Here is a 10,652-nt window from a genome sequence, read left to right on the forward strand (position 1 = left end):
GCGCGGGGGGGGGCCCCCCCCCCCCCCCCCCAGGACTTTCTGACCCGCGGCTCACCCATGCTGAACCTCAGTGTTCTAGCTAGTGAAAGGGGCACAGGACCCCCTCCTATCATAATAACGGGGTGTCAGGGAGCCTGAGTGCCCGGAGACTAAGAGGGGAAGACAGACATCGAGGCTAAAGGTCAGCCGCTCGACCTTTGCCCTCGCTCGGCCATAAGGCCACTCGGCGCATTCGCGCTGCGGCGTCAGCCAGGTACGGTGCAGGGCAGGGGGCGAGGTCATAGGTCGCGCTCACCTTCACGGCGTAATCTATGACCCGTTTGACTCCAACCAGGGCGCGCAGCTCCGCCATCTTGATGTCGCCGCTTTCGGGCCTAAAGCTGTGGCGGGCGCGAGCTCGGGGGCTCTAGAGCTCCGCCTTCACAGCGCTTTCCAACCAGAGACAGGTGCTGTCCCTAGACTCCGCCCCTTGACTCCGCTTTCACCAATCAGTAGCCACTAAAGCCTCCGCCTCTCTTCCCTGCCAGTCTCCGAAATCGAGCTTTTACACAACACTCCTCCCCACACTGCCCCGCCTCCCTCCACCAATCAACACCTAAGTCATCTCGTACCGCCCACTCGCAAGCCTCTCTCCTCCAATCAACCACCGAATGCCTTGGAAGCTTGGGGAGGGGCGCGCCACCATGGGCCAATGAAGGGAGTAGGTGTGTGCGAGAGGCGAGGCTTGGACGCCAAAGGCGGGCAAAGAGCACATTGCTGTACAGCGGACTTCCGCGACCCAAAAGAGGGCCAAGGGCTGGAACCGCGTCCGTTTTTCCTCCCAACTGTGCATACGTTACGCATGCGCGGGAGCCAGTCTGGCCCGATGAGCAAGGGGGCGGGGCCAAAGGGGGTGGGACCTCGGGGAGAGAAGGCGGGGCCACAGAGAGAGGGCGGGGCTGTCTTTTCCTTCTCCCCCCCACCCCCTTCCATCAAGTTACTCCATTCCTCCAGGCCCCCTCCCACCAAGGGCTTTCCCAGAAGGCTTCCAGGTCGAGAGAAATCCAGCAAGACTGGGGGAGGGAAGCCCCTTTATTAGCCTAGGTCCTCGGCCCAGCCTCGCTGGGCTCATAAGCACACTGGGAAGCCGCTAATGGCGTCGGTGCTCTGCAGGATCATATCCGCGAAGAGAAAGCAGAAACCTAGGGGAGGGGGCTGGGTCACTTGGGCGGGGGTCTGGACACCCCAGGGAGGCGGCGGGGTAACGGGGGGGAGGGCTGAGGGTCCCGGGGAGGGGAGGTGGCTGGGGTCTCATGTAGATCTTAGAACTGAGTGACTTTGGAGGAGAGTGCTGGCGTCCCTAGGATGGAAAGAGAAGGGAGGCGACCATGTGTCTTTGGAGCAGGGACCCGAGTGACTGGAGGGTAGATCTGGGGGTCCCTGGCAGCTGCAGGGCAGATCAGGGTGGGAGCTTGATGGAACCAGGAGAGAAAACCAGGGATCCCTGGGATGAGTGGAAGGGCTTGAGGATCTCCACCTGGGCCTTATTACCTGCGAGGATGGAGAAAGGCAGGGCTAGCCAGGCGGTGAAGTAGGACCAAGAGAAGAAGCTGTCTACCTTCCACGCGTCCCTCGCAGTGTAGCCCACCATGCCTGCCAGCAGCAGCAGCGCTGGCACCACCAGACCCCCGGGTTAGCAGAGGTGGAGGGCCGAGGTGTGCCCCGACTTCCCCTCGAAAGCGACCGGCCTGCCTGACTCTAAGTGGCGTCTCACCCAGCCCCTCCTCCGCTCGCATCCGGATTGTTCCCCTCCCCTTCCAGACCCTCTCCCACTTTGCTTGGCCTGCCCCCTTTCTCTGGCTCCTCCTCACCCATGTGCCGAGCTCCGCCCGCCCCTCTCCGGACCCCTGTTCTTTTAGTCCAGCGGAGCCCCTGGCCCTAACGCGTTCCCAGAGACCCTCACACCTTAGGCTCCGCTCCCCGCCCACCTTCCGTACGCCTCTTTTTCAGCGCTGGTTGGCTCTGCCTAGTTGGACCCTCTCCCTCTCTGGCCTTACACTTGCCCCTTCTCAATAGTGGAAAGATGCTTTCCAAGGTTTTCTCCTGCCCCAACTTCCAGAAAACCTTGCTGGCCACCCCTGACCTGAGCCCCGATCTCTACCCCTCTGCTCCCCGGTCTGGTCCTGGCCTGGCCCCATGCCCTCTTCTTCCAGCTGGGTCCCTCTCACCGCTCAGGAAAAAGACTAGGCAGGCGTTCCGGCCCCGGGGGGGAATAAGGTTCCCGTCCCGGGATGCGTGCAATACTCGGATGCCCAGCACTGAAGCCACAAGCCCCGAGCCAGCGGCCAACACCACACAGGCCGCTGTCACCGCCAGCATGGCTGGGGAAAAGGGGGGGAAGGGAAAGTGTCAGCAGAAATACCTCCTCCCCACTACCCCCTCCCCCCAGAAGAGACCCCAGCGTCCCCACTTGGTGATTAAGAGACGGGGCAGGGGATGTGGGGGGTAATATGACTGGACGGAGGCTGTGTTAGTCAGGACTAAGGACCTCTGCCCTAATGGGCCAATGTGGGGGCACCATGCTGATGGGACCTCAGAGACCAGCCGGTGTTACGGCTAGAGAAACTGAGGCCCGGGGCGTGGGATGGCAGGCCAAGACCCCAAGTGCTGTGCTGCTGCGAGGAGAGGCTGAGAAGGAGCGACCCTCACTCTCGCAGGAGGAGTTGGTACAGTTGTTCTTTCGACACATCCGCCACAGCCCATTGTGGCCGTCGGAGAAGCGGCTCCAAAAGTCGGTGGCGGTGGCCAGCACGACAAGGACATTGGCCAACACGCCCAGCGACAGGCCGGCACTCTGAAGGCTTCTCTTCACCCCCATCCGGGGGCCGCTACAGGCCAGGGGGCGGGCGGGGCTGACTCCAGGTATGGAGAGGAGGCTTCCCCACCCACTCCCTTCTTCCTGGGTCACATCGAAACCCTTCCCTTTGAGGGCAGCCCTCCCCACGTTTGGCCCCCCAACTGCGTAGCTCACGTCTACTCCTCGGGAGGAGTCCCCTTCACTTGGGGGGAGCCCCCCACCTGCGTGGCTCACACCCCAGCTCAGCTAGCCTGCTCTTCAGGACGAGTCCCTCTGAGGGGAGCCTCCCACCTGCGTGGCTCACTCCCAGCTCAGCTAGCCTGCTCTTCAGGACGAGTCCCTCCATTTGAGGGGAACCCCCCCACCTGCGTGGCTCACACACAGCTCAGCCGTCCTGCTCCAGCACCTCCCGCCTGGGCTGGGGAGATGGAGGGCTAGTGGGGGGAGGGGAACGAGGCTCTCTATGAGGTAGGAGTTCCAGAACCCCCCTACACCTCATTAAAGGAACACACACACACATCCCATTCCTTGAGGAGATGGAGCTTGCTTGTTCTTCTTAGGTTAGCAACAGGATAGATGGAGGTTGGACACAAGGACTCCTGGTAGGGAGGAGAGAAGGATGTGAACAACAGAGGATATTCTAGGAGCAGAGACTAAAGAAGGGGAGACTAGAGAAATGGAATAGGGAGAAGTTGGGAAACAGGTAGCCTGAGAAACTGGTAGGAGAGAAGGGAAGAATGGTTGGATGAGAGACAAGGGAATGACTGAGAGGAACAAGGAAAGGAAATGCTGTGTGGGGAACACTATAAGACATGGATGCATGATGGGGGAAAAATAAGGGATTGGGGAAGATTGGAAGAGAAGGTGTGTTGGCATAGACTGTGCCTGGGAGAAGAGCAGGACGTAGGAAGGACTCAGAAATTGGGAGAATGGAAGGTTGGGAAACTGACTGGAAGTGGAGGCTGGGAGATGGAGAAAAGAGAGAACAGGTCAAGCAGGAATGGAAGGTGGGTACTGGTAGGACCCTGCATAACAGTGTTCCTGAGAGTGGGAAAGGATGTGAGAGATGGAAGGGGAAAGAAGCCTGAGAGATGAAGTGTTCTGAGAGCCAAGCAGAGTGGGGAGCAATGACACACAAATCAACCCAATGGGCAACTTTTGATTTATTCAGTGAATCTAGGACTGATTTCTCAAGCTCACAAGGCCTCATAGTTGGGACTGGGAGCATCCCGGTGCACCACCAGGCTCAGGACTCCTGTGGGAGTGGAGAGAGGGAGGCTTCAGAGGAGATTCCCCTCCCCAGCAGCCCCCAAGGCTCATCATGTGCCCCACCCCCATCGCATTCCTGCCATCTCCATCCTCCTGATCTGGGCCTTCTCTCTAGAAGTCCCAGAAGTTAGGGCTACTTTGGTCAGTCTCTCTTCCTCTCTAGTCCTCCACATTCCTCATACCTCATTTCCCCCACTCACCAGTGAAAAGGAAGAGGAGGACAGAAATCCATCCCATGTAGAAGGACCAGGCAAAGGTGGTCTGAACCTGAACATGGTCAGACTTTTTCCATTGCTCTCCAGTATAGACAGCCATTCCCACAGTGCTGCAGAGGGCTGTGAATGGGAATTGTGAGGCCCTTCCCTCCTCCCCAACCTGCCCATTCTCCCTCCTAGGCTTATCTCCCTCCCCTGCCATGGGGCTCACCTGCAACAAAGGCTGTGATGCAAAAACTCAAAGAGGCCCGGTATCTGAAACCGTAGTTGGAGAGACATGGAGTGATGAAAAGGATCAGACAGGAGATAGACAGCAGACCTGCCAGTGCAGCCAGGATGGTGAAGACTCGGGTGGCCTGGATGAAATCTGCAAAGTGGGTCCTAGCAGCTCAGCTCAAACTGGATGTTCCAAGGTCCACAAATCCCAGGGGCTGCCCTCTTACCTTTCACAGAATCTGCATCTGGATGCCAGAGGCCAGAGTGAGCCTGGTGGTTAGGGCCTACAGAGGCTATCCAGTTATCAGTACTCAGTGCTACCAGAAGGAGGGACAGAGCAAGGCTCCCGGACAGCAGGGCAAGCACCCAGCAGGGACGCATCCTTGACCGGGTCCTCAGGAACTGGGGGTGCCTTATTCTCAGAAGTGGGCAGTAACTGGAAGGCCAGACACCTGGGGCCTTAGGCGATGGAAGCCAGAGAAGAACAGGGAGCTTGGATCTTGTAGGTGGGGTAGGGAGAATTTGGGGGGCAGCCCGAACTCCTGGGAGATGGGGGTGCCAGTAGCTGGGGCCTCAGAAGTTACAGAGGACTAGAGGCCAAATGCTTGGGTTTCAGGGGTTGGGAGGGAACTGACACCTGACCAAGTCAGCCAAAGGTTGGGGGTTCCAAGTGTGAGTCCCGGAAAGGGAAGCAGTGGGGGATTTCACACCAGATTGATGACGAAGATCTTTATACTCCTTTCCACAAACCCATCACTGTCCTCTGCCTGGGGTTGGTGGGGACTGGGTATGGGCAAAGGCAAGTAAGGCTGACATCCCACCAGGTAGTGTAGATTCTATGGGGTATTAAGGGAACAGGCCTCCTGAAAGAGGAGGTATCCTGGAGGTGGTATGAGAAGGTTACACACACACACACACACACACACACAAACACACACACACATGCTCAAACGTATTCACCAGGATGTGGGTACGAGGGGATGTGGCTAGTGACAATGGAGACATGGTAAAAGTGACTCATTAAGCCCCTTTGGGTTCTTTTCTGAGGAGGGGCTGCTGTGACTAGATGCCTAGATCCCTGAAGTGAATAGAGGCTAGAGACACACACTTGGGTCCCCTAAAGGATTTGGCATTGGGAAGCCTAAGGCAATGTGGGACAGATACACAGTGGGGATCTTGGGGACAAGGACTCCTGGGGCCAAAGGTACTGTAGGATAGAGACCTGGGGCCCAAGGGGCATGGGAGGCCGGGATCCCCGAGCTTTCATGGGTCTGGGGACCTGAAACATCTAGGATGCAGACCAAAGGTTCCATTTATTTCCCAGAAATGCTCCTGGTCAGACTGTTTGTTTGTCTGTTTACTTAGTTATTCACTGTTTTTGTTTATACAAATGATTTCTCAGCTAGAAGACCAGGGTGGCTTAGAGACTGCTTTGGGACGCTTCTCCCTTCTTCCTCCCCCATCATACACAGAGAAGGTTCCCAAGGGATTCTTGGGAAGAGTGACCACAAAGAAGAAGGGGTCCTGGAAGCAAAGATACTATAATGAAGGAAGGGGTCGCCAGAGGCAAACCCAGAGCCAGACCCGAGAGGTTTGAAACACACGAATACAGAGAGAGCTGCACAAGGTCCAGCCCAGGAAAGAGGGATGGACTGCCTTCAGCTAGAAGCTGACTTGTTTTCTTGGATCGACTTGGCCATTGGTCTGCTTCTTGGCTTCCCACTTTTGGTGTTCCTCCTCAACAGGATCAGATAGCCTTGGAGAGGGGAGGCCTCTCAGTTCCCTTCTCCAAACCCACCCCCATCCCTACCCCATCCTCCTTCCGCCTCCCCCTTATCCAGTCCTATCCCCATCTGCCCATTTCCACTTCCGTCCTCCTTCCCATGCCCATCACCATTCTCATCTTTATGTTGTTCTCCCTTCCCAATCCTATCCCTATTCCCAGCCCTTTTCAGCCCCTATCACCACCTCACCACTCAGGAGGTACAGTGTGGAAGTGCCCCAGCCTAGGTAGAAGACCCATTCGAAGAAAAAGTGATTGATGTTATGGATAGAAGTCATTTGTATGCTGACCATGAAGATGCTCTGGCCAACAAGGCCCAGTAAGGCTGCAGGAAGAATTAGAAGGTGTCATCACACCCAGAACATCAAGTGTCCAGCCTCCCATCACCTCTATAGGAACACTGGCGTCTAGGTGTCTTACCAGTGACAAAGCTACACAGGGCAGAGGCAAGGTAGAAGAATGTCCTATCATTCGCTACATTGAGCAGTATCAGGAAGACATCCACAAAAGCCAGGAAGCCTGTGACAATGGCTATGGCCATCAGTGCTTGGACGACCTTAATTAAGGCTGGAGAGAGGCAGTGACAGCAATGGCTGATCACACACACACACATGTCCTCAAGACAGTCTCCTGTGCCCACATACCCACCCACAGGAAGAAACCTTCTCAGACTAGTGGACACCACGTTGCTTAAATCGGCTTCTGTAGACTTGGGGATTCCCTTCTCCCTATCCTTTCCCTTCATTTTCACGTCCACCTTCATTATCTACCCTCCATCTCTGCTCTCCATGTTTATCCCTGTCCCTCCATATCCTCACCCCCGTTTTCTGCCCTCCATTCTCCTCCCTATCCCCATGTACCTGACTTCAGAATATCCTCACACATTTTATCCCCACAGGGCTTCCATAGGCCCATGTAGAGATAGGTTTGAGGCACTTGAATCTTCAGCCAGTAGGGCAAGAATACCGTAAGGAGGAGAAGTATAAAGCAAAGGGTGTTTAGGACCACTTTGCAGGTCACCAGGCCCTCCTTGTGGTTGAATGAATTCCAGTCCTGTCTCTTCATTTTTTCCTGAAGACCGAGAGGCTTTGGGGCGCCAGGAAGGCAAAGTCTAGCCCAGGCTTGTTCTGGGAGCCTGGAGCATCCCTCAGTCTGGCCCTGCCCTGCTTTTCTCCCTCTGTTTATCCGTCCCTAATAAACAGTTAGTTTCTCTTAATTTCTCCCTGCCTCTCTGCTTTCCCTCAGTGTCTCACTGTCCTCCATAGTTATTTCCCATCTCTTCAGTTCTAGATCTCTTCTTATCTCATCAGGTCCTTCCCAGTCTCTCCAGTTCATTCCTGGTCCCCTCAGATTTTCCCCTGGGACAACAGTTGGCTTACCCCAGCCAAACTTCTCTGATCTTACTCACTCAGGGGCCCCAACTGTCATAGAACTTTCTCTGACCCCCAAGGCTGACATCATTAACCTCCCCCCACCCCATTTCATGGCAGAGGAAGGGGAATAAAGTGAAGCTTGGAGTTAGGGGTGGTGAAAAAGATAGGGAATGGGTATGGATATGGGGGTGGAATGAGTTGGAGGTGGCTTGGGAAGGGTGGTGGAATTGAAGTTAGGAATAGGGGAAAGAATAGAGGATGGTTTAGGTTTGGGGCTAAAATAAGTGGGTTTAGGAATGGAGTTGGGAAGGGCATTAGTTATCTTAGTGGGCTTAGAGATAGGGATGGTGGAGGAAGGGGTACAGATGGAGAGTGGGGTTAATGAAGGGGATTGCATAGGATCAAGTTGGTCATTGAGATGATGGTGGAACTCTGGGTTGGGGAATAAACCCCAGGCTTTCTTTAATGCATTTCATCCAGGAAATTGACATCTGACTCTTTTCATCCTTCTCTCTCGGTAGATCTTCCTTGTTCTCTGGCTTTCTGCTCCTGGTCTACTTGGCCGCACCACATTCAATATCCAGGTTCCTGTCCACTCTCATTTTCTTCAAAGACCTCAAGAGGGCAGAGACAAATCTCACAGAGAGGGCAAATCTTACTTTGTCAGGGAAAGGGAAGTTATGATGTGGGAAAGGAGAAAGTTTAGACACCTCCAAGAGAATCAGGACCAGGGAAGTGCTCCTAAAATTCAATATTTTTACCATCCAGGTAGACAGTTACAGTCATGGGAAGGGAGTAATAGAGGTAGGTGTCTCTGAGATCTTGGGAGCAAAACTTTAGAGGTCTGTGTGTTTTAAAGTAGAAGTATCGGAGGAGTTGCTATTTGGGGGACTTATTAAGAATGATTGAACCCTAAAGCCTAAGGGGTATGAGGAGGTTTTAGGGTTTGGGGAAACCCAAGGCTGCTCAGAGATCCAGGATCTGTTAGACATATGGGAAAAGGAAGTTTTAAAGTTTGGAGGCTTTGAGGCACTCTCAGAAGGCTTTGGAGCTTTTGTGGGCTTTGAGATCAAGAAGACCTCAAGAGTTCCTGGGGTCTCAGGTTCCTGAGAATCTGGAGAAATCTGTGAGAGTATCGAGCCTGGGGAAGATGACCGCTTCTCCAAGGGCTGTATCAGAGAGGTGGAGAGATGAAGATGATGATGGAAGATGAAGGACCCTGAGGAAAGGAGAGGTGCCAGCTGCACTCCCTAAGAGTAGGAGACCAGCTCCAGTCCTTTACTTTCTTGCCTTGGTCTCCATGCTGCTCCCCATTATGACTACTCCACATCCCTTCTCAATCTCTCCTCCACCCACACCACCATTGCCTGTTTCCTCCACCTCAGCCTATACTGCGAATACGTTCTCTTTCCCATTCTCCCTCCATAAAATAATAATAGCATTTACATAGTGCTTTTAGGTTTGCAAAGCAGTTTACAAATATCTCATTCGATCCCCACAACCACCCTGGGAGGGAGGTGCCGTTATTATCCCCGTTTTACAGATGGGGAAACAGACTTAGAGAGATAATGACTTGCCCCGGGATCACATGACTAGTGTCTGGAGTGAAATCTGAACTCGGGTCTACCTAGCTTCCAGTCTAGCTGCCCCTGCGTGGCCAACACTTATGCCCTCTGTCCTCCTCTCTACTTCTGCCTGTTCTACGAATGCTTTCTCTGCTTACCCTCCACAGCCCCCCTTCTTCCTCCCTTATATTCCTTCCTCCCGTACCTGCTCTCCCCACTTGCCATACACCCCTTTCTTTCCCCCTATATCTCTTTCTCCCCCACAGCTCTCCCCGGAGTACCTTCCTGCCTGCTACTGTAATCCCCTTCTCCATCCCTTCTCTCTCCCTCAACATCCTCACCTTCCCTCTATCACCTCCCTCTGGTATCGCTCTCTGTCCCCCACCTTCCCCTCTTCCCCTGCCCCCCCCCCCCATTCCCTCCCTTTCTTCCTGCTCCCGGCTCCGGCCTCCAGCTCCAGGACCGCACCAGCCACGAAGTAAACCACTGAGGACAGCAGGAGCATGTAGGCCGGCCAGTTGAGCCACATAGAGAATTCCCTTAATAGGAAGTTGAGTTGGGTCAACAGGAGGCGGAAGAATATGAAGGCGAGCAATTCAGTGCTACCTGCCAAGGGGAAGGGCAGAATGGAGAGTCAAGGCCTGGGGAGGCACTGGGCAGGAAGAGCACCGCGTGGATTTAGGGCTGAGAGGAGCATGGAGGTGGGAGGGGACACCGAGCCTAGACAGAAGATGGGACCCAGAATCGGCCAAGAGAGAGCGGGAAGGCACTGCCCACATCCCTAAGGGGCTCGCAGAGCTTGGCCCTCGGTCCATGCCCCCTTTCCCTCTTCCCCTGGGACCTGGGCGGGCCGCGCACCGATGGTCAGGCAGATGAGACTTGTGAAGAAGGGCATGAGCTCCGGCAGGGAGCCAGGCAAGATTCCAAAACACTGTGCCGGCACACTCAGCCCCAGCGGCAAAGACAGCAGTATGGAGATCAGCAGCACGGCACGACAGGCTTCTGCTTGTCCTGAACAGGAGGAGAAGGAGGGAGTGAGAGAGCCTCGTGAGGGTGTGGCTGGAGAAGAGGAGATATGGGCCGGGGTTACATAGGAGAGAGAAGAGGGGATGGGGCCAGACAGGCAAGAATACGGTCAGGGAGAAGTGGTGAGGCCACAGGTAGGGGAGGGGCCCCATTAGAGGGGACGGCTGGACTTCTGGGGGTGAAAACAAAAAGGAAGGAGTGCACCTCGGTTGGCGAGGGAAAAGAGACCAGAGAAAAGTTGGTTTAAAAAAAAAAAGGCAAATGAGTTACAGGAAGAAACAGTAAAACTATGCTAGTGGGGTACCTCAGCTTTCTCCTCTCAGAATAAATGTAAACAAAAAAAAATGAGGGGAACAAAATTTTAGAAAA

The 10,652-nt window shown here is 54.8% G+C and overlaps 4 protein-coding genes across 5 annotated transcripts in view; all 4 read right to left on the reverse strand.

Moving 5' to 3' along the window:
- ETFB (electron transfer flavoprotein subunit beta) overlaps nucleotides 1-542 on the reverse strand; it is a 3,969-nt gene extending 3,427 nt beyond the window's left edge. The window contains exon 1 of the mRNA XM_069088868.1: nucleotides 296-542. Within this exon, the coding sequence (XP_068944969.1) occupies nucleotides 296-352 (57 nt within the window). The 5' untranslated portion in view covers nucleotides 353-542. The remainder of the gene's footprint in view (nucleotides 1-295) is intronic.
- Nucleotides 1-7,173, reverse strand: part of VSIG10L (V-set and immunoglobulin domain containing 10 like) — an 18,007-nt gene extending 10,834 nt beyond the window's left edge. Inside the window, exon 1 of the mRNA XM_069088849.1 lies at nucleotides 7,170-7,173. The gene's annotated coding sequence lies outside the window, so the exon portion shown is untranslated. The remainder of the gene's footprint in view (nucleotides 1-7,169) is intronic.
- On the reverse strand, nucleotides 1,054-3,868 carry CLDND2 (claudin domain containing 2). 2 transcript variants are annotated; one of them, XM_069088874.1, is made up of 4 exons: nucleotides 2,689-3,868; nucleotides 2,208-2,360; nucleotides 1,531-1,650; nucleotides 1,054-1,181 (listed from the first exon to the last, which is right to left on the reverse strand). In XM_069088874.1, the coding sequence occupies exons 1-4, from the start codon at nucleotides 2,855-2,857 to the stop codon at nucleotides 1,108-1,110; spliced, it is 516 nt and encodes a 171-aa protein (XP_068944975.1). In that variant the 5' UTR covers nucleotides 2,858-3,868; the 3' UTR covers nucleotides 1,054-1,107. The 2 variants fall into 2 exon arrangements, with proteins under 2 accessions (XP_068944975.1, XP_068944974.1); XM_069088873.1 differs by lacking the exons at nucleotides 1,054-1,181; nucleotides 1,531-1,650 and adding an exon at nucleotides 1,346-1,530.
- Nucleotides 3,982-10,360, reverse strand: NKG7 (natural killer cell granule protein 7). The gene is made up of 7 exons (XM_069088872.1): nucleotides 10,116-10,360; nucleotides 9,726-9,863; nucleotides 6,740-6,886; nucleotides 6,510-6,644; nucleotides 4,532-4,687; nucleotides 4,306-4,440; nucleotides 3,982-4,091 (listed from the first exon to the last, which is right to left on the reverse strand). The coding sequence occupies exons 1-7, from the start codon at nucleotides 10,150-10,152 to the stop codon at nucleotides 4,033-4,035; spliced, it is 807 nt and encodes a 268-aa protein (XP_068944973.1). The 5' UTR covers nucleotides 10,153-10,360; the 3' UTR covers nucleotides 3,982-4,032.
- Nucleotides 10,361-10,652: the final 292 nt, after the last annotated feature.

Source organism: Petaurus breviceps, unplaced genomic scaffold, assembly GCF_028583685.1.
Source record: "Petaurus breviceps papuanus isolate PSGF00001 unplaced genomic scaffold, PetGlider_PUasm1.0 185, whole genome shotgun sequence".
Taxonomy (NCBI): Eukaryota; Metazoa; Chordata; class Mammalia; order Diprotodontia; family Petauridae; genus Petaurus; species Petaurus breviceps.

Excerpts from the sequence above, each read along its gene's own strand:
- CLDND2 (XM_069088874.1), bottom strand. The coding sequence starts at position 2,857 with ATGGGGGTGAAGAGAAGCCTTCAGAGTGCCGGCCTGTCGCTGGGCGTG. Across the intron at positions 1,651-2,207 it reads CCTAGTCTTTTTCCTGAGCG|CGCTGCTGCTGCTGGCAGGC; the intron begins GTGAGAGGGACC and ends TGGTGGTGCCAG. Across the intron at positions 1,182-1,530 it reads GCCTTTCTCCATCCTCGCAG|GTTTCTGCTTTCTCTTCGCG; the intron begins GTAATAAGGCCC and ends CCCCTCCCCTAG.
- NKG7 (XM_069088872.1), bottom strand. The coding sequence starts at position 10,152 with ATGCCCTTCTTCACAAGTCTCATCTGCCTGACCATCG. Across the intron at positions 9,864-10,115 it reads TCTCATCTGCCTGACCATCG|GTAGCACTGAATTGCTCGCC; the intron begins GTGCGCGGCCCG and ends TCCCCTTGGCAG. Across the intron at positions 6,645-6,739 it reads CCTGTGTAGCTTTGTCACTG|CCTTACTGGGCCTTGTTGGC; the intron begins GTAAGACACCTA and ends TTCTTCCTGCAG.